The 22,320-nt window shown below is 38.3% G+C and overlaps 2 protein-coding genes across 4 annotated transcripts; one reads left to right on the forward strand and one right to left on the reverse strand.

Moving 5' to 3' along the window:
- Positions 1–7,436: 7,436 nt before the first annotated feature.
- Positions 7,437–12,287, forward strand: LOC143217570 (uncharacterized). Of its 3 annotated transcripts, XM_076441981.1 has the most exons (8): positions 7,437–8,608; positions 8,685–9,006; positions 9,117–9,261; positions 9,330–9,400; positions 9,898–9,966; positions 10,691–10,744; positions 10,821–10,959; positions 12,119–12,287. In XM_076441981.1, exons 1-7 carry the CDS (start codon positions 8,450–8,452, stop codon positions 10,919–10,921), a joined length of 921 nt encoding a protein of 306 aa, XP_076298096.1. In that variant the 5' UTR covers positions 7,437–8,449; the 3' UTR covers positions 10,922–10,959; positions 12,119–12,287. The 3 variants fall into 3 exon arrangements, with proteins under 3 accessions (XP_076298096.1, XP_076298095.1, XP_076298097.1); XM_076441980.1 differs by lacking the exon at positions 12,119–12,287 and having other exon boundaries at positions 7,438–8,608; positions 10,821–11,716; XM_076441982.1 differs by lacking the exons at positions 9,898–9,966; positions 12,119–12,287 and having other exon boundaries at positions 7,440–8,608; positions 10,821–11,712.
- LOC143217661 (uncharacterized) lies at positions 11,541–20,703 on the reverse strand. Its single transcript, XM_076442199.1, has 3 exons — positions 20,600–20,703; positions 12,516–12,598; positions 11,541–12,354 (listed from the first exon to the last, which is right to left on the reverse strand). The coding sequence occupies exons 1-3, from the start codon at positions 20,701–20,703 to the stop codon at positions 12,098–12,100; spliced, it is 444 nt and encodes a 147-aa protein (XP_076298314.1). The 3' UTR covers positions 11,541–12,097.
- Between the last annotated feature and the right edge of the window lie 1,617 nt (positions 20,704–22,320).

Here is a 22,320-nt window from a genome sequence, read left to right on the forward strand (position 1 = left end):
AGTTGGTGACAGATGGATAGACCGTATGGCGATTAACTTCATCAATCGATTGAATCAATTCGATCAAATTTGTTGCCGGTCAAATCTGGAGTCGGTGAAATGTCGGCGAAAACCGTGTGCGCCGTCCGGCGCAATGTTCGTCGAAATGTCATAACATCTCCAAAAATTCAAGTCTTTTAGTCTCGAATCTAATGTCGTTAATGCTTCGTACAGAGCTGAACATTTCGCTTTGAAACTTTAATTCACTGTGTGAAATCAGGTACTTAATCTCGGTAAAATATATATACATACCGAACAATACCGGTAACGGTACTATGCCAAGTGGCTGAAATAACACCGAAACCGTTAATATACTTTTTCGAGCAAAAGCTCCTGAAAAACGAAGTTTGGGCTTTTGTTGTGCCATGGCCGAACTGCAATGTGCCACCAGCCGTACCCTTAGGAGTTAATAGCCGTAATAACCATAAACACATTAAAGACCAAATCGGTCTAACCAGATTCCTTGGGGTTACCGTGCGCTCGCTACCCCCGCCATATAAAAGATTCTGTAGACTTTTTCAAATACAGTGATATCTAATATTAATACAGTATGATTGTTTAAACATGTTTAAACAACGGTTTTGGAAACAGCGGGACAAACGATTTTTTCGAATCCATATTTATTAAGCTTAAGATTTTTAAAACTAAGAAAATGAAAAAACACTATCCGATTACCCGAAATGTCATCGAAAACGGTCAACACATAAACCAGATATACATAGTAGGCATTGAAAGATGTAAAGAAAAGAATCTTTGAATTTTTCTGCTCACGATTGATCTAAATCGCAGTTTCTTATAATTTTTAATTTTTAATTGTTTTTGAGTATCCATATTTCCATGCGAAATAGAACTACTGTTTCGGATTTTGTTCAAATTTGGATATGTTGCAGTCTTTAGTGAAATATGAGAAAACGTATCTCAAACAATTCCTTGAAGTCTTGAAAATTGTTGGTTTTACGGACGTGTAATATGAGGTGTCACAAGTTTTTCCTTAAATTATAACGGCCAAACTAACTGTTTACCACGACACGAGCACTTCGTTTAAAATCAGGTATGAAGGGTCGGATCAGTCCGGTAGTGGAGAAAGTGTAAGTGGGTGAATTAAAACCACTGGTTTAAACAGGGAAGCCGGGTTTCTGCGACTTCAAGATCACTTTTAATAATAATTTTAAACACGCGGTACAAATAACTGACAATTGAGATGTCGTTTCGGAGGAACGACTCACGGTTCTCGTTTCGGAGGAACAGAGATCTCTCTCAGTCATCAATCTCGACTGTTGCGGATCGGGGTCCTCGCGTAATACGCGGGCATCCCCACCATACTCTCATACTGGGGAGCTCGTTAGAAATCGTTCAAATTGAACGCGAACGGTAAAGACAATAACACGGGACGAGACGGTAGCACAATGCTTTGAACGTATTTACAATCGCGTGTCAAACACTAACAAAACGATGAAAATTAGTTTTTGGTGCTCATATACAGGGTGCTCGACATAATAAAAAGAGACACCTAGCACATATTTTTAAATTTCTTATATTTAAAGGTGGAAAGTGTACACTCCGTTATGAATAAAACCACTAGAAACGGTCCTAATTCCGTCGAGTTTAGGCTTTTCTTAATCGGCAGAACGCCACGAATTGGCTCGTGTGACTTTCGTGAGGGCAGCACGGAAAATAATTAAGTTCAGCATTCGCTCCTTAGCGGTTTCATGCCGAGCTACCTGGCTGGCCGGGGGATTGTCGGGCCGTGTTTATTGCACTACTATTGTGTTCTGGGCTCAGGCCTCAGGGCTCGACCCTCGGGCGTCGGTCGTGTTCATTGTAGCCTCGAGTTGGCCGAAAGTATTCATGGATTTATTCATTTTCGAGAAAATAGAATAAAAATAAAATCACTAACCAGTGTTGGGAAAAAATTCAATCGACGATTGACGACTAAATTTCTACTTCAATCGTTAATCGCGATTAACAATTAATATCCTCGTTTAGTCGTTAATTGTGGTTAACGAATAAATACCGATTGATCGTTATATTTGCGGATAAGATTAAATACTTATTAATCGTTAATTGCGGATAACGATTAAATTTCTACTTTAGTCGTTAATCGCGACTAACGATTATCAATCGTCAATCGGATGACCGATTAAATGCCCAACTCATCTGTCACCAACTCCTCAAATCACTCGCCGATGTCGAGCCGCTCTCGAGCCGCCCGATGTGTAACGGATAGACTTGGGATCTGTATGCATTTATAGCAAAATTGAGCAGATGAAATTGATAGTTGTTGGAAAATTTTTAAAATTGAAAATGTCAATATATGATTTCTCCTTTATTAAAATCATTAAGGAAAGGGATGACATTCTTTTGAGTTTCTATTTCTTGTAATCAACGCTGACGTTTTTTATTTTGCATAAAGACCCGCTGTCTATCCGTAACACATCGGGCGGGTGGCCCGAACGTGGTCGACCTCGTCGGGCGCGTTCGGACAGAAGCGGACAATAATAACTCGCTCTCTTTTGTGGCAGCTAATTTCCTACATTTGCCACAAGATGGACAGATAGTCAAAGAAAGACCTTTCTCGCTGCTACCTGATCAGTCACCGATCTCTATATATACAGTCCTAAACCACCTTCCGATATCGCAGCGTCTCGGGCAGGGCCCGCCTTACTGATGAGTCCTCTAGCGGTTCAGGACTGGTCGGTCAGAGCTGTGACACACCTTTTTTGGCCATTCCGTCGCGATCCAGGCGGCGACCCTTGCAGCGACCCGTGCAGCTATTGGGTCGCTGCAAGGGTCGCTGCAAGGGTCGCTGCAAGGGTCGCTGCACGGGTCGCCGCAAGTTTCTGTGTTAAAGTCGAATAACTTTCAATAGAAAAGAGATAGAACGATGATTTTTTTTTTAAATTAAAGCTCTAACTTTGCAGAATATGCGGAAAGTAGGGAAATGATGGTACGAACGTTTTTTAACCTTGACAAAATTCGTTAAACCTGCACAATTTCAATAAAACTTTTTTGCAACATGCTGTACATCATTTCCCGTACATTCTTCCACGCTTATTTCAAATCTGGTCTCAGAATTTGTCTACCACCTCAGGATTTTCCAAAAAATCGAATTTTTTGTCAACGAAACATCATGAAATCATATTTTCGTTGAAATCCGATTGAGCTACACTTTTTTTTTTGGTGGTTTTATTAGGAAAGGATTGGGCTATTGCAAAATTATTTTTTTAACCTCGACCATCAACTGTATGGAGTCGAAAAATTTAAACTAATTCGTTTTTTACGTCTTTTTCGATGAGCCGTCACACAGTGGTCTGGATTGGAAAATCGTGTGCCTTTCTGCCCAAAAACGAACTTTCTCGTATCGATATCTATAAACATTGCTTCCCAAATGTTCACAGACCTCGGAAATGAAGAAAATAGTACAATTTAATAAATATAATAGTTGCAATAAACATTGAAAATAGGACATTTTAAGAGGAGGATTTTTCACGAGAAAAATTGCTTCTCTGTGATGCGGTGCCCTGACGTTCCTATTTAATATTATCTCTCGCTTTTTTTTTATATTGAAGAGCAGACTTTTGTGATAAAAATCATATCTTTCTATTATTTATTAACGTAAATACTCTATTTATATAATAATGCTCAATGCCGTAAGAAAAATTTGTGAAGTCCTTTCCATTTAATATGGAAAGTTTTAAGATTTAAAGTTTAGCCGAGTTTAGCTTTCTTATTAATTGGAATATTTTTAGTACACCTTCCTTCTAAATAATCATGAAAAAATTAATTCCGCCCCTCTCCGCCCGCTCAAATTATTATTGTTTAAAGCCATTAAAGTTGGTAATAGAATGTTTGCGAGGTATATTGTTGGTACAAATTATTATCAGATGACTTCACATAGCGAAAAATGTAAGATTTTAGTGTTAAATATTGCATCCGAGGTAATTCTTTAGTATTAAAATATAATAGAAGTTTTTCAATTCTGTTTCGTTCTGATATTTCGCTCACCTCTAGTAAAATAAAGATATAAAGTAGTAGGCTCGTTTCGTTTTTTAATCATTATAAATTATTATAAAAAATATCTTTGACACGCTTGTAATGCGTTTTTACGTTTACGGTAATTTTTTTTGTGTATGTTGATTGCAACAAGACTTCTCAAATTTATATTTTACGTATTCCATAAAACGTTACACATGTGTGAAACATAAATATAAAAAATACATATTTAGAAAGTAAAAAATAGTATGTACGATTATATTCCAAAAATTTTTTTTTAAATCAAAAATATCAATGAAAATTTATAAAAAATTATTGTTTAACAAATGCAAAAAATATTTAATTACCTATAGTTAAAAATGACTATTTTTTAAATATTTTTAGTGAAAATTTCATTGCAGTATCTCTACTGGTTCAAAAGTTATAACAAAATGGCACACGATTTTCCAATCCAGACCACTGTGCGACAGTGATTTAAATTTTGAACAAAATATGTTTATATTCCTTGGAGTTTCCACTGTAAAATGAGCCCTTCAAAAGAAATGGAGATATAAAAATTGGCGTCACAAGGAGCTGGCAACGGACGCTGTATACGACTAAATAACCCCATTTACACCTCGAGAATAATATTAGCAACCAGTCTTGACCAACGATGCCTTTTTAAGTGAAAGGTAACAACCCTGGAACAGACATTTTCTGACGTAAGGATCGACAGCGTCGGTCCTGAAATTACATATTTCATTCACGTAGTGAAAAAACATTTTAGATTTGTCTATGTCCAACAAGTGATCCAATACACTGCCTCGTAAGTACGAGCGATAGCGGAACAGCAGTGGGTTAGGATACGATACCGTTACCGCCCACTACATACTACGCAATTGTAGGGGATGGCGGCAAGACGCCAACACGCATGGATTCGAACTGGTGACATTGTACTTGGTGTAAGCCTGAGAAGAAGGTTCCCAGGCAGGATTACGGTGACGTGTCTAGGTGCGAATGCGCGGACGATTGGATCAGAGTGGAGGAGGCAGGACTCGTTTCACACGCATTTTCGGCTGTATTGAAATACTTATTACAGCGGTCACACATACTACGCAGCGTGCGCCATCGAAGTCAACACATTGAGACTACGGGCGCGCGGCTGGGGTCGGGCTAGGCAGACCCAGGCAGACCCAACCCGGTAGACTCGATTTCTTTCAGTGCCGTTCCCGGGGCTGTTCTCTACAGGGAGATTTATGACAGGTCATTACTATTGAGCTGGAAGTCGACACTTCCTCGACCAACACGTTTTGACTGTAATTTTCAAATCACTCGACGAAGTCGAGCCACTCTCGGGCCGCTTGATATGTCACGAATAGACTGCGGATCTTTATGCATTTATAGCAAACTTGAGTAGATGAAATTGATAGTTGTTGGAAAATTTTTTAAATTGAAGATGTCAATATATGATTTCTCCTCTATTAAAATCATTAAGGGAAGAGATGACATTCAGTTTAGTTTCTATTTCCTGTAATCGACGCTGACATTTTTTATTTTGCATAAAGATCCGCAGTCTATCCGTGACACACTATCAGGTGGCCCGAGAGTGGCTCGACTTCGTCGAGCGCGTTCAGACGTCAGACAGAAGCGGACAAGTTCGTGCGAACGCAGAATTGAATCTCGAGTAGCGCGAAAACTCGCACGCCCGAACTTGTCCGATTCTTTCCGAACCCGCCCGACGAGATCGAGACACTCCCGGGCAGCTCGAAACCCCTTGGCAGCCCGATGCACTCGGGTAGCTTGAAACGCGCTCGAGCCGAAAATTATAAATTTCAACACTCTACACCTACCGAACCTTAAAAGTAACTGGTAAATGTTTCTTTGTATGAAAGTGATGAGATTGATTTTATTTAGACTTTGTGCAGCTCTCCTTGTAATATGTTATAATGTATTGGCTCGTTCGGAAAGTCATTTCGTTTTCTCCTTTGTTGAAGAAACAATTCAATTCAATTTGATTTCTATTTCTTGCAATCGATATAGTAAATTTTTATTTTGCAGAAAGATCCGCAGTCTATCCGTGACACACCATCGGGTGGCCCGGTGGCCCGAGAGTGGCTCGACTTCGTCGAGCGCGTTCAGACGTCAGACAGAAGTGGACAAGTTCGTGCGAACGCAGAATTGAATCTCGAGTAGCGCGAAAACTCGCTCGCCCGAACTTGTCCGATTCTTTCCGAACCCGCCCGACGAGATCGAGACACTCCCGGGCAGCTCGAAACCCCTTGGCAGCCCGATGCACTCGGGTAGCTTGAAACGCGCTCGAGCCGAAAATTATAAATTTCAACACTCTACACCTACCGAACCTTAAAAGTAACTGGTAAATGTTTCTTTGTATGAAAGTGATGAGATTGATTTTATTTAGACTTTATGCAGCTCTCCTTGTAATATGTTATAATGTATTGGCTCGTTCGGAAAGTCATTTCGTTTTCTCCTTTGCTGAAGAAACAATTCAATTCAATTTGATTTCTATTTCTTGCAATCGATATAGTACATTTTTATTTTGCAGAAAGATCCGCAGACTGTCCGTGACACACCATCGGGTGGCCTGGCGGCCCGAGAGTGGCTCGACTTCGTCGAGCGCGTTCAGACGTCAGACAGAAGCGGACAAGTTCGTGCGAACTGGTGCGAACGCAGAATTGAATCTCGAGTAGCGCGAAAACTCGCTCGCCCGAACTTGTCCGATTCTTTCCGAACCCGCCCGAACTTGTCCGATTCTTTCCGAACGCGCCCGACGAGATCGAGACACTCCCGGGCAGCTCGAAACCCCTTGGCAGCCTGATGCACTCGGGTAGCTTGAAACGCGCTCGAGCCGAAAATTATAAATTTCAACACTCTACACCTACCGAACCTTAAAAGTAACTGGTAAATGTTTCTTTGTATGAAAGTGATGAGATTGATTTTATTTAGACTTTATGCAGCTCTTCTTGTAATATGTTAATGTATTAGCTCGTTCGGAAAGTCATTTCGTTTTCTCCTTTGCTGAAGAAACAATTCAATTCAATTTGATTTCTATTTCTTGCAATCGATATAGTAAATTTTTATTTTGCAGAAAGATCCGCAGTCTATCCGTGACACACCATCGGGTGGCCCGGTGGCCCGAGAGTGGCTCGCCTTCGTCGAGCGCGTTCAGACGTCAGACAGAAGCGGACAAGTTCGTGCGAACGCAGAATTGAATCTCGAGTAGCGCGAAAACTCGCTCGCCCGAACTTGTCCGATTCTTTCCGAACCCGCCCGACGAGATCGAGACACTCCCGGGCAGCCCGATGCACTCGGGTAGCTGGAAACGCGCTCGAGCCGAAAATTATAAATTAAGTTTCTTTTCCCTTCTACGACACATTTTTTTTACACGAAGACGTTTCAACCCTCTACACCTACCGAACCTTAAAAGTAACTGGTAAATGTTTCTTTGTATGAAAATGATGAGATTGATTTTATTTAGACTTTATGCAGCTCTCCTATTGTAATATGTTAATGTATTAGCTCGTTCGGAAAGTCATTTCGTTTTCTCCTTTGCTGAAGAAATAACATTCAATTTGATTTCTATTTCTTGCAATCGATGTAGTCAATTTCTACTTTGCAGAAAGATTCGCAGTCTAGTAATGACAAACGGAAGCATTGCCATCCCTACACGATAAACGAAATTACTTTCCGAACGACCTGATAGTATGTAGTATGTAATTTAAATAAAAATATTAATTTTGTCAGTAAAAAGAAAGACTGCTGCTGCTACACATTTGTATAATAGACATTTACTTTAGCGACATCTACCACATAGCACGTCCTACATTAATGCGACCTGGCGCGACCGTGTTGCCCTCTTACGGCGAGGCAAAATCGAGCCCCGTTCTCCGTGCAGTGGCGCGGCAGCAGGGATCCAAAACGCGACATAGCTGCGGCGCAGTACAGCTGCAGAACGGAGCAGTTGGTTGTCTGGGACTATGTTTTGTTATTCGAAATTAGTTCACGACAAATAGATTTGAAGATCAAAATGCACTCAACACTGACAGATGTTAATAGCACTTTAGGTGAAATATTTTTCGAGTTAACGTTTGATAATTGACGAAGTACCCTAAATTGAGAGAGCATTTACAGGTTATCGTAATGTTTTGTTATGTAATATAGAAATTAGCATTTAGACGTTTGTTTTAAATATCCCATTGTAACATTATTTATTTTGTAATTTTACTACAAGCATAAAAGTGCATATAATTTTTATTCTTTCCCTTTAATACATGGTAACTGCTGCCCTATGACCAGGGTAAGAATTCACATCGTATTGATAGTGGTACCAAATTTAACAGCTTATATTATACTTATGAAAGTTTTGCTTTGAAAGGGAGTGGGTACAATATTTATATTGTGCGAAACATTAACAAAAGCTATGTATATAGCAATATGGAGCAAGATAAAAGAATTAGCTCCAACGCTTCATGAGATTTTGAAGTTTACAATGACTGATTATGAAAGTGCAGCAATGATTGCATTGGAGCAGCAGTTTCCATTGAGCAGTGTAAAAGGCTGCTGGTTCCACTATAATCAGGTTAATATAATTTTATAGGGAATAAATTTACTGCCCATAAAAAGATATAATTTTAAACCAAGTGTACGTTTTACAGGCTTTATTACGAAAATGGCGCCATTTAGGTCTCGCAGATGCACCAACTAAAGTATTGTCAATGGCAATGACATTAGCTTTAGCTCCTGCAGACCTCTTTAAAAAAGGGTTTGCTGAAATTGAAAGAGAATCAGCTTCTTTTACCGCTGAGCATCCTCCAATCAAAATTTTTATCGAATACATACGATCCACGTGGTTGCCAAAAGCAGAAAAAGTTTCAGTATATGATTGTCCCATGAGAACAAACAATACCACCGAGTCTTACAATAATGTTGTTTCATTGAAGTTAGGAAGAGGGAAAAAAAACATATGGATATTTTTGGGTAATTCTTTCATTAATTTTATTTCATTTATACATTTTTATTTGTGTATAAAACAAAATTTAAAAGAACGATTTCTCATCCAAGCCAAGTTAACTGTGTAAACTTTACAGAAACTATAAAGCAACTAATAATGGATGAAGAAATTAAATTAAAAAGACTCAATGATGGACAATGTGTACGTCGTAAAAGCAACAAGAAAAGTGTAATAAGAGATAATAAGATTGGATTACTACAGAAACATCTTGCTAGTGGAAGGTTTGATTTTGTCCTAAATGTTAAAAAATATAATTATACATAAAAGATATTTACTTATTGGTTTTTAGATTAACTTTGAAAGAGTTTTTATTATCGTTTCATAAAGGTCATAAGATATTAATGTATGGAGATCATGAAGGTAAAGTATGAAAATTGGTGTTAATGTAAACAAAAATAGGGATTGTTCTAATCGCGCATTGTTTTCATTGCACATAAGTTTTTCCCAGAACCGTAATGACCTCAATCAAAATAAACTACCATCCATTTTTACTTCGAACTGTTAACACATTCACGACCGGCGGTTATTAAGTGAGACTTATAGCTATGTACCGCCTATAGCTGAATACCGTAAGGTCACAAACATAGGTCTACGACTACGCTATCGGTATACAGCTACAGAATTTGAAATGTCGTAGGACTAGGTTACCTGTCTTGAATCTATTAATAATTTAAACACGCGGGACTGGTTAAAACAGTGTGTAATGAGGATTCTCATAAAAAAAGTCTTTTAATACTCTTGTCATGATTTACCGAGGTTGCAAAATTTTCAACATTTTACTTATAATAGATAATCTAATTAATATTAAATTAATAATCACTTTAATAAAATATATAAAATATTTTCCTTATTTATAGCGGTACATGTTTGCACTACTCCAGAACCGATTTGTGTTATAAAAAATGAAATTACTGATCAAAATCGAAGTAAGTTAATACTTAAGTGTGGATTTATAGTGGAGCTGCGAGCATCGATGATAGCGGCGCGGTGAAAACAAACCAACATGCGTGACAACATTTCGACACATACTAATGAAAAAGTACATATGTATTTTCATTGTTTTTCTTTTTTTTTCACCGCACAGCTCACCTCGCTGCTCCACTATAAATCCACCCTAAGGCGGTAGACTTGTTTCCAGAATTGCAAGGATGCGGGATGCGCGTTCTCATTTCTCGATAATACAAAGATGGGATTTTAAGTAGTGAAAAGCGCTAGATAAAAGATTAATCTGGGCTGCGATCGCCCTCTATAGTCCTATTTTTACGTTTATGAGGCGTAATTTGCATTATTCGACAAGCATGTAGCTATGAAAATAGCTATGAAATCAGCTACATACGTTAGTTGTATGCTTCCGAATAATGCAAATTACGCCCGCAAATAAAAAAATAGAACTCTTGAGGGCGAGAGCGGCCTAGATCGAGCTATCTAGCGATTTTGTCTACTGAAAACCCCCATTTTTGTATTATCGAGAAATGCAACCCTCGCAATCCAGGAAAAACGAATTTACTCGTTTAAAGACATCTTTAAGACGTCTCATTGTCAGTGCTATCTGGATATAGTTGAGAAACAGAATTTAGTGAAAATTTTATGACAACCGGTAAATCTACAATCTTAATAATTATTTCTTAATAATTATTTTAACAATTCCAGGTGCATATAAAAAATGTACGAAGAAAAGAGTCAACCAAGAATTGGAGGACAAAGGTACAATTTATATGGACTAAACTTAGTATTGCTAGAGAAGAACTCATTTCTCTCTTACTAAATTGTTTTTTTACAGATAATCTGAACGTACGTGGACATGCAGAATTGCTGGGCAAAAAGGCTAAATTCACAAACTTAAAAATGCCACTTGTAATATTGGAAAAACTCAATATTTGAGTTTTTAACACAATTTTTGTCGTTTGGCCATTTTGGATGTACGTTACAAAGAGATCTTCAATATTTACAAAGAGATTCCAATTGACCTTCACAGATGGGTCATTCCACGCGAAAACGGACACATTTTGGAGTAAAATTTCAGATTTTGTTCAAATTTAAATATGGTGATTTTTGATATCTTAACAAAACGTGTTAACCTTTTTTCATTGAGTCATAAGTTTAGAATTATCAAAGCGATGAAAATGGGTTTTTGGGAACTTGTAGTGAAATCATAAGAGTATCTACTAAAAATGTTTTTTTCACCATTTCTTTTGCTATCATTTTAAACATATTCCGAATTTTCAATAGACCCGTGTCCCCTTTACGGACCTCTATTAAAAAAGATATACTGCCTCAGACAGCCAAACACAGTGGGCTGGATCGTGACATTTTACTATAACTGCTGAACCATAAAAGATATCGAGATAAAATTTGCACTAAAATTCATTATAAAATGATTTTTATGCGTTGATAATTCTTGTAATAAATATATACTTTTTGTAATCATTTTTAATTAATTGTTCAAATTTTGTTGTCTTAAAATGGAATTTAAAATTGTTAATTTGTTACTTATTCAGTATTTTTTCAGATAATTTAAATCAGCCAATGTCTTTGGTTATAAACTCTGTATTTCTTGAAGTATTCATAATATGAAAAATAAATGTCAAGAAATAGAGAGAAATTTATAACCAAAGATATCAATGTATCTGGTTAATTTATAACCAAAGAGTAACAAATGTACAATTTTTAATTTTATTTTAAAACAACAAATTTGGTCTGCTATGAAAACACATTATTTGTTTAAAACAATTGCAAAAGAAATGGTGAAAAAACATTTTTAGTAGATACTCTTGTGTTTTCACTACAATGAATACTGGGATAGTTTTATACTTATGACTCAATGACAAAAAGATAACACGTTTGTTTACACGTGTGTAAAATCAACAATTTTTAAGACATCGAAAAATCCTTTGAGATTCGTTCATAGATCACTAAAGACTACACATATTTAAAGAACAAAATCCGAAATTTTACTCCAAAATGTATTCGTTTTCGCGTGGAATGTGTGACCCAGATATGTTATAACCGTATTTCTATTATTCTAAGATATATAGTGTTGATGTTTTCTGAGCATACTTATATTTCTGGTTCACGAAGTGTCACGTACATCGTAAAGCTGACATTGCATACAGGGCATCGTTTGCAATCACATTGGCTGATACAAGTTATACAACAAGCAAGATGACCGCAAGGCACACAAACTTCTGTTGCTTTGTTAATAAAACAGATTATGCAAAATCCTGATTTGTGGTTATTACTATCTTCTTGATCATTAGTATCTCCTTTTTCACATTCCCAAAAACTATCATTAAGTATTTCAACAATATAATCGCCTAAAAAATATATGTTCAATTAATTATCCGTACTGCTTGGTTATATGAAAAATTTGATTTTTCGATACACCTCGGTCACAATTGGTGATAATTGACACCACTTATTATATTAATAATAACGATTTAGAAAAGTTGAGATTAATATGTGGATTGGAGATAACCTGCTGACACTGTCCCGTCCTGTATTGTCGAGGAATTCGATGATGCTGACCCAGACAACCAACTGCTCCGTTCTGCAGCTGTACTGCGCCGCAGCTATGTCGCGTTTTGGATCCCTGCTGCCGCGCCACTGCACGGAGAACGGGGCTCGATTTTGCCTCGCCGTAAGAGGGCAACACGGTCGCGCCAGGTCGCATTAATGTAGGACGTGCTATGTGGTAGATGTCGCTAACGTAAATGTCTATTATACAAATGTGTAGCAGCAGCAGTCTTTCTTTTTAATGACAAAATTAATATTTTTATTTAAATTACATACTACATACTATCAGGTCGTTCGGAAAGTAATTTCGTTTATCGTGTAGGGATGGCAATGCTTCCGTTTGTCATTACTAGACTGCGAATCTTTCTGCAAAGTAGAAATTGACTACATCGATTGCAAGAAATAGAAATCAAATTGAATGTTATTTCTTCAGCAAAGGAGAAAACGAAATGACTTTCCGAACGAGCTAATACATTAACATATTACAATAGGAGAGCTGCATAAAGTCTAAATAAAATCAATCTCATCATTTTCATACAAAGAAACATTTACCAGTTACTTTTAAGGTTCGGTAGGTGTAGAGGGTTGAAACGTCTTCGTGCAAAAAAAATGTGTCGTAGAAGGGAAAAGAAACTTAATTTATAATTTTCGGCTCGAGCGCGTTTCCAGCTACCCGAGTGCATCGGGCTGCCCGGGAGTGTCTCGATCTCGTCGGGCGGGTTCGGAAAGAATCGGACAAGTTCGGGCGAGCGAGTTTTCGCGCTACTCGAGATTCAATTCTGCGTTCGCACGAACTTGTCCGCTTCTGTCTGACGTCTGAACGCGCTCGACGAAGGCGAGCCACTCTCGGGCCACCGGGCCACCCGATGGTGTGTCACGGATAGACTGCGGATCTTTCTGCAAAATAAAAATTTACTATATCGATTGCAAGAAATAGAAATCAAATTGAATTGAATTGTTTCTTCAGCAAAGGAGAAAACGAAATGACTTTCCGAACGAGCTAATACATTAACATATTACAAGGAAAGCTGCATAAAGTCTAAATAAAATCAATCTCATCACTTTCATACAAAGAAACATTTACCAGTTACTTTTAATGTTCGGTAGGTGTAGAGTGTTGAAATTTATAATTTTCGGCTCGAGCGCGTTTTAAGCTACCCGAGTGCATCGGGCTGCCAAGGGGTTTCGAGCTGCCCGGGAGTGTCTCGATCTCGTCGGGCGGGTTCGGAAAGAATCGGACAAGTTCGGGCGAACGAGTTTTCGCGCTACTCGAGATTCAATTCTGCGTTCGCACGAACTTGTCCGCTTCTGTCTGACGTCTGAAAGCGCTCGACGAAGTCGAGCCACTCTCGGGCCACCGGGCCACCCGATGGTGTGTCACGGATAGACTGCGGATCTTTCTGCAAAATAAAAATTTACTATATCGATTGCAAGAAATAGAAATCAAATTGAATTGAATTGTTTCTTCAGCAAAGGAGAAAACGAAATGACTTTCCGAACGAGCCAATACATTATAACATATTACAAGGAAAGCTGCATAAAGTCTAAATAAAATCAATCTCATCACTTTCATACAAAGAAACATTTACCAGTTACTTTTAAGGTTCGGTAGGTGTAGAGTGTTGAAATTTATAATTTTCGGCTCGAGCGCGTTTCAAGCTACCCGAGTGCATCGGGCTGCCAAGGGGTTTCGAGCTGCCCGGGAGTGTCTCGATCTCGTCGGGCGGGTTCGGAAAGTATCGGACAAGTTCGGGCGAGCGAGTTTTCGCGCTACTCGAGATTCAATTCTGCGTTCGCACGAACTTGTCCGCTTCTGTCTGACGTCTGAACGCGCTCGACGAAGTCGAGCCACTCCGGCCACCGGGCCACCTGATAGTGTGTCATGGATAGACTGCGGATCTTTATGCAAAATAAAAAATGTCAGTGTCGATTACAGGAAATAGAAACTAAATTGAATGTCATCTCTTCCTTTAATGATTTTAATAGAGGAGAAATCATATATTGACATCTACAATTTAAAAAATTTTCCAACAACTATCAATTTCATCTACTCAAGTTTGCTATAAATGCATAAAGATCCGCAGTCTATTCGTGACATATCAAGCGGCTCGAGAGTGGCTCGACATCGTCGAGTGATTTGAAAATTACAGTCAAAACGTGTTGGTCGAGGAAGTGTCGACTTCCAGCTCAATAGTAAGGACCTGTCATAAATCTCCCTGTAGAGAACAGCCCCGGGAACGGCACTGAAAGAAATCGAGTCTACCGGGTTGGGTCTGCCTGGGTCTGCCTAGCCCGACCCCAGCCGCGCGCCCGTGGTCTGCCTAGCCCGACCCCAGCCGCGCGCCCGTAGTCTCAATGTGTTGACTTCGATGGCGCACGCTGCGTAGTATGTGTGACCGCTGTAATAAGTATTTCAATACAGCCGAAAATGCATGTGAAACGAGTCCTGCCTCCTCCACTCTGATCCAATCGTCCGCGCATTCGCACCTAGACACGTCACCGTAATCCTGCCTGGGAACCTTCTTCTCAGGCTTACACCAAGTACAATGTCACCAGTTCGAATCCATGCGTGTTGGCGTCTTGCCGCCATCCCCTACAATTGCGTAGTATGTAGTGGGCGGTAACGGTATCGTATCCTAACCCACTGCTGTTCCGCTATCGCTCGTACTTACGAGGCAGTGTATTGGATCACTTGTTGGACATAGACAAATCTAAAATGTTTTTTCACTACGTGAATGAAATATGTAATTTCAGGACCGACGCTGTCGATCCTTACGTCAGAAAATGTCTGTTCCAGGGTTGTTACCTTTCACTTAAAAAGGCATCGTTGGTCAAGACTGGTTGCTAATATTATTCTCGAGGTGTAAATGGGGTTATTTAGTCGTATACAGCGTCCGTTGCCAGCTCCTTGTGACGCCAATGTTTATATCTCCATTTCTTTTGAAGGGCTCATTTTACAGTGGAAACTCCAAGGAATATAAACATATTTTGTTCAAAATTTAAATCACTGACGCACAGTGGTCTGGATTGGAAAATCGTGTGCCATTTTGTTATAACTTTTGAACCAGTAGAGATACTGCAATGAAATTTTCACTAAAAATATTTAAAAAATAGTCATTTTTAACTATAGGTAATTAAATATTTTTTGCATTTGTTAAACAATAATTTTTTATAAATTTTCATTGATATTTTTGATTTAAAAAAAAATTTTTGGAATATAATCGTACATACTATTTTTTACTTTCTAAATATGTATTTTTTATATTTATGTTTCACACATGTGTAACGTTTTATGGAATACGTAAAATATAAATTTGAGAAGTCTTGTTGCAATCAACATACACAAAAAAAATTACCGTAAAGGTAAAAACGCATTACAAGCGTGTCAAAGATATTTTTTATAATAATTTATAATGATTAAAAAACGAAACGAGCCTACTACCTTATATCTTTATTTTACTAGAGGTGAGCGAAATATCAGAACGAAACAGAATTGAAAAACTTCTATTATATTTTAATACTAAAGAATTACCTCGGATGCAATATTTAACACTAAAATCTTACATTTTTCGCTATGTGAAGTCATCTGATAATAATTTGTACCAACAATATTCCTCGCAAACATTCTATTACCAACTTTAATGGCTTTAAACAATAATAATTTGAGCGGGCGGAGAGGGGCGGAATTAATTTTTTCATGATTATTTAGAAGGAAAGTGTACTAAAAATATTCCAATTAATTAGAAAGCTAAACTCGGCTAAACTTTAAAGATATACCATCTTAAATGGAAAGGACTTCACAAATTTTTCTTACGGTATTGAGCATTATTATATAAATAGAGTATTTACGTTAATAAATAATAGAAAGATATGATTTTTATCACAAAAGTCTGCTCTTCAATATAAAAAAAAAGCGAGAGATAATATTAAATAGGAACGTCAGGGCACCGCATCACAGAGAAGCAATTTTTCTCGTAAAAAATCCTCCTCTTAAAATGTCCTATTTTCCATGTTTATTGCAACTATTATATTTATTAAATTGTACTATTTTCTTCATTTCCGAGGTCTGTGAACATTTGGGAAGCAATGTTTATAGATATCGATACGAGAAAGTTCGTTTTTGGGCAGAAAGGCACACGATTTTCCAATCCAGACCACTGTGTGACGGCTCATCGAAAAAGACGTAAAAAACGAATTAGTTTAAATTTTTCGACTCCATACAGTTGATGGTCGAGGTTAAAAAAATAATTTTGCAATAGCCCAATCCTTTCCTAATAAAACCACCAAAAAAAAAAGTGTAGCTCAATCGGATTTCAACGAAAATATGATTTCATGATGTTTCGTTGACAAAAAATTCGATTTTTTGGAAAATCCTGAGGTGGTAGACAAATTCTGAGACCAGATTTGAAATAAGCGTGGAAGAATGTACGGGAAATGATGTACAGCATGTTGCAAAAAAGTTTTATTGAAATTGTGCAGGTTTAACGAATTTTGTCAAGGTTAAAAAACGTTCGTACCATCATTTCCCTACTTTCCGCATATTCTGCAAAGTTAGAGCTTTAATTTAAAAAAAAAATCATCGTTCTATCTCTTTTCTATTGAAAGTTATTCGACTTTAACACAGAAACTTGCGGCGACCCGTGCAGCGACCCTTGCAGCGACCCTTGCAGCGACCCTTGCAGCGACCCAATAGCTGCACGGGTCGCTGCAAGGGTCGCCGCCTGGATCGCGACGGAATGGCCAAAAAAGGTGTGTCACAGCTCTGACCGACCAGTCCTGAACCGCTAGAGGACTCATCAGTAAGGCGGGCCCTGCCCGAGACGCTGCGATATCGGAAGGTGGTTTAAGACTGTATATATAGAGATCGGTGACTGATCAGGTAGCAGCGAGAAAGGTCTTTCTTTGACTATCTGTCCATCTTGTGGCAAATGTAGGAAATTAGCTGCCACAAAAGAGAGCGAGTTATTATTGTCCGCTTCTGTCCGAACGCGCCCGACGAGGTCGACCACGTTCGGGCCACCCGCCCGATGTGTTACGGATAGACAGCGGGTCTTTATGCAAAATAAAAAACGTCAGCGTTGATTACAAGAAATAGAAACTCAAAAGAATGTCATCCCTTTCCTTAATGATTTTAATAAAGGAGAAATCATATATTGACATTTTCAATTTTAAAAATTTTCCAACAACTACCAATTTCATCTGCTCAATTTTGCTATAAATGCATACAGATCCCAAGTCTATCCGTTACACATCGGGCGGCTCGAGAACGGCTCGACATCGGCGAGTGATTTGAGGAGTTGGTGACAGATGGATAGACCGTATGGCGATTAACTTCATCAATCGATTGAATCAATTCGATCAAATTTGTTGCCGGTCAAATCTGGAGTCGGTGAAATGTCGGTGAAAACCGGGTGCGCCGTCCGGCGCAATGTTCGTCGAAATGTCATAACATCTCCAAAAATTCAAGTCTTTTAGTCTCGAATCTAATGTCGTTAATGCTTCGTACAGCGCTGAACATTTCGCTTTGAAATTTTAATTCACTGTGTGAAATTAGGGACTTAATCCCGGTAAAATATTTATACATACCGGACAATACCGGTAACGGTACTATGCCAAGCGGCTGAAATAACACCGATTGATCTAAATCGCAGTTTCTTATAATTGTTTTAATTTTTAATTGTTTTCGAGTATCCATATTTCCATGCGAAATAGAACTACTGTTTCGGATTTTGTTCAAATTTGGATATGTTGCAGTCTTTAGTGAAATATGAGAAAACGTATCTCAAACAATTCCTTGAAGTCTTGAAAATTGTTGGTTTTACGGACGTGTAATATGAGGTGTCACAAGTTTTTCCTTAAATTATAACGGCCAAACTAACTGTTTACCCCGACACGAGCACTTCGTTTAAAATCAGGTATGAAGGGTTGGATCAGTCCGGTAGTGGAGAAAGTGTAAGTGGGTGAATTAAAGCCACTGGTTTAAACAGGGAAGCCGGGTTTCTGCGACTTCAAGATCACTTTTAATAATAATTTTAAACACGCGGTACAAATAACTGACAATTGAGATGTCGTCTCGGAGGAACGACTCACGGTTCTCGTTTCGGAGGAACAGAGATCTCTCTCAGTCATCAATCTCGACTGTTGCGGATCGGGGTCCTCGCGTAATACGCGGGCATCCCCACCATACTCTCATACTGGGGAGCTCGTTAGAAATCGTTCAAATTGAACGCGAACGGTAAAGACAATAACACGGGACGAGACGGTAGCACAATGCTTTGAACGTATTTACAATCGCGTGTCAAACACTAACAAAACGATGAAAATTAGTTTTTGGTGCTCATATACAGAGTGCTCGACATAATAAAAAGAGACACCTAGCACATATTTTTAAATTTCTTATATTTAAAGGTGGAAAGTGTACACTCCATTATATCCTGAATACTATATATGTAGGAACAAGATTTTGGAGAATTAAATATCTGTCCTTTATATTAGAACAACACGACAGAAATAACAAAGATAGAGACAGTACAATTATAACACAAAACGTATCCGCATCCGCAGATTTCTAATCGTAAGCCGTAAATCGTAATCGTTGACCGTGTGTCGTAGCCGTAAGTCGTGATCGCGTCCGTATATCGTATCGTGGTTCATATCGCTGCGTTTTCGGACAAAAGACGTTCCGCGTCCTCTGCGGCCTGGCTTTATCGTCGTACACACAGGTGCGTCTCGGCACACCTACATGTGTTTTTCGTGACCTAGCCAGGGTACGCGCGATGACACTGGGCTAGGTTTACTTGACAGTTCATTGCCCCGGTCCTCGACTGTTTACAGTGGCTAACGTGTGTCGTTTAATGTTTTTCGTACGAGGGCAACGACTCGGTCTTTGATGGCCTTGCCGCTGTAATCATTCCCACATATACTATCGCCAATGTAAACACGTAAAATCTTAGGATTGTACCGCATATACCATAGCAAAATTAGAGAAAGATATGTGAACACGGACTGACATTGCTTCGACAAAAATATAAGACATTTGCCTTTTTTTCCAATCATGTGACTTCTACCATTAAGTGTTCTACTGCGAATGTATTTAGACGTTGAACCTCAGGTAGGGTGATTAAGACATCTGCTAAGGTTGACGGTATTTTTTTTTATTAACGGCAGTCTCAATAGCCTTGCAAAGAGTCATAAAACTCCGAATTCGTACAAGGCCCAAGTTTATGGTACCCGGGGAATCCCGCAAGGGCCACCGAATAGAAGAATATAGGGTCATCCGCTTTTAAACGGCCAAACGCTAACCAGCTGTAGAGGACCCCAAATAGGACAACTTTTACCCCCATAATTTTTTTTGTTTCGGCCTTGCTTTCCAGATAATTGCAAAAAACCATCATTTTTTCAGTTTATATAAAATTAAATATCTCAGGACGCCAATTATGAATCTTGATGGTTTTTCCTTTGTTTAGTTTAAAATAAGTAGGGGCATCTTTTTTATTAAATAAACTTTTTTGTATGGCCTTCGGATCATGGTTATTTTGGCGTAGGGCACACCGTGGAGCCTGAAATAAATAAATTGGAATGAAAATATGTGAAACTAAATGATAAAATTATGAATTATAAAAAAAAAGTTTTAATCACTAAAATCGCGAAATAAATCACAGAAAAAGAGGTTAAACCTCGACGGTTACACCTCGCATCCCCGAAAAACGCGCCTAGAACGCAAGGAATGGTGGAGGTGTACTGCCTAAAGAAAGCAGCCGACGACGTTGTCCAATCAGCGCCTTTCTCAGTACAGGCCCCTCCTCCCGCGCAGCTTTCCCAGCATAGCAAAACGTAAAAAGTCAGGTCAGAAGTGACTACAGAAGCTCTTCAGACGCGACCCTCTCGACTTTTACTCGAGTGTCACCACGAGTAACGCGCGGCGGTTTTGTAGTGACCAGTGACATAGCGACATCATGAATAACGTAAGTTTGAAATTTCTACAATTTCTAGTAGCCAAAGTTCGTGAAAAACGTCCGCCCCATAATCTCCCTATTTGTCATTAACCGCTTCGTTCTCATGGACGTGTTATACCGCAACGTCGAAACTATGGTCACGCGACGCAATACCGTTAGCGCGGTGCTACTGACGACATATCTCGCGTGCTTCATTATTACATGAGCTTTTGCGAAAAGATGTTACCCTGAAAGCAATTTTATTCTTTTCCTGTCCATTTCCAGCCGGAAACGTTGCTTTCCATTTGCTTTCCATCATTTTATCATTGCCCGTAACATTTCTTCGAAAAAGCCCATGTAAGCACGCGAGATATGTCGTCTGTAGCACCGCACGAACGGTATTGCGTCGCGGGATAACATGTCCGTGGCCTCGGCACAAGCGACATTGCGTCGCGTGATAACACGTCTCTGATCTGCACAGAGAGTATCGGCGCACAGTGGTCCAAATCGAGAAATTTAGTGACTTTTTGTTATAACTTTTGAACTATAGACAAATGATTATTTTTTTCGTTTGTTAAACAATAATTTTAAATTAATTTTCATTCATATTTTTAACTAAAAAAAAATTGTTTAAATACAATCTTCCAAACCCTTTTTTCTTCCTAAGTGTGTATTTTATATTTATGTTTCACACATACAATGTTTCATGGAATGGGTAAAATGTAAATTTGAGGAATCTGTTCTTAATCAACGTATACAAAAAGTACCAAGAAGCCAAAAACGCCTCATAACTGTGTCAAAAGATATTTTTTATATATAATTTTTATATATAAGATATTTTTTAATATATAATGATTTAGTAACATTTTTGTAGATCTTTTGTTATAAAAATGTGATAACAATAACGGTTTTATAATATAACAATAGTAACATACAACGAATAACATGAAATATAAAAAAAAAACAATATTTGTAACAAAAAAAAACAATTACAAATATCAATTTTATTTAACTGCATATCTTTTGAAGCTATTTAATAATTAATTTTATAGCTTCCGCATCTATTATGTTCTTTCTTCAAGTTTATTCGTGCAGTGGATACATACGGATCAGATGTAAACAGAAGTCTATAAAATAAATCTTGATTCGTAATCAATCTGGAAAATTTTCTTGTATTTTTCAATCTAAATTTTTTAAAATCTTTGTGTCTGCTTTCTAAAGCTTCTTCCGTAAAAAAAGAATCTAAACAAATCTTTCCAATGTCTTACATTAGTTCGTTGCGGAGTTTCGGCGCTGGATCCAAACGTATACGCATAAGATGACATGCCGCGGATCGATTAAACTATAATAACTTTAACGCTGGGATAGCACGGGAAATGATATTGACACGATCTTATAGGGGAACAGATTAAATAGATTTTTGTTTTATAGCAGTTTTTTTAGCTAAGTATAATACAATTCAATATCTTTTATAATAATATCACAATATTTGTTTAAAATAGAAAAATACGTTTCATACATTTCAGAAGGAACGCCCGAAAAGAAATGCGCCGAAACCGGAGAGGTACAAAAATGCCATATTCTCCGACAACGACCGTCCCGTCAAAAAGAGGCAGCGCCTTGTTTCGCTTCCGGAACAAAATGAGAGCGACTACGACGCCATGCGCAGGAGGTTGGAAGCCCAACATAACGAGCCTCCTCTCAACGAAGCAAGAAGCGCTGAACAGTGTCAAAAGTAAGTTGTATACATATTTTTAAATGCAGCAATAATTATAATTGAATTTTGTAGTATACGGTGTAATGTTTGCATTTGTTTTAGCGGCCAATTGGTTT

This window comes from Lasioglossum baleicum, chromosome 17, assembly GCF_051020765.1.
Source record: "Lasioglossum baleicum chromosome 17, iyLasBale1, whole genome shotgun sequence".
Taxonomy (NCBI): Eukaryota; Metazoa; Arthropoda; class Insecta; order Hymenoptera; family Halictidae; genus Lasioglossum; species Lasioglossum baleicum.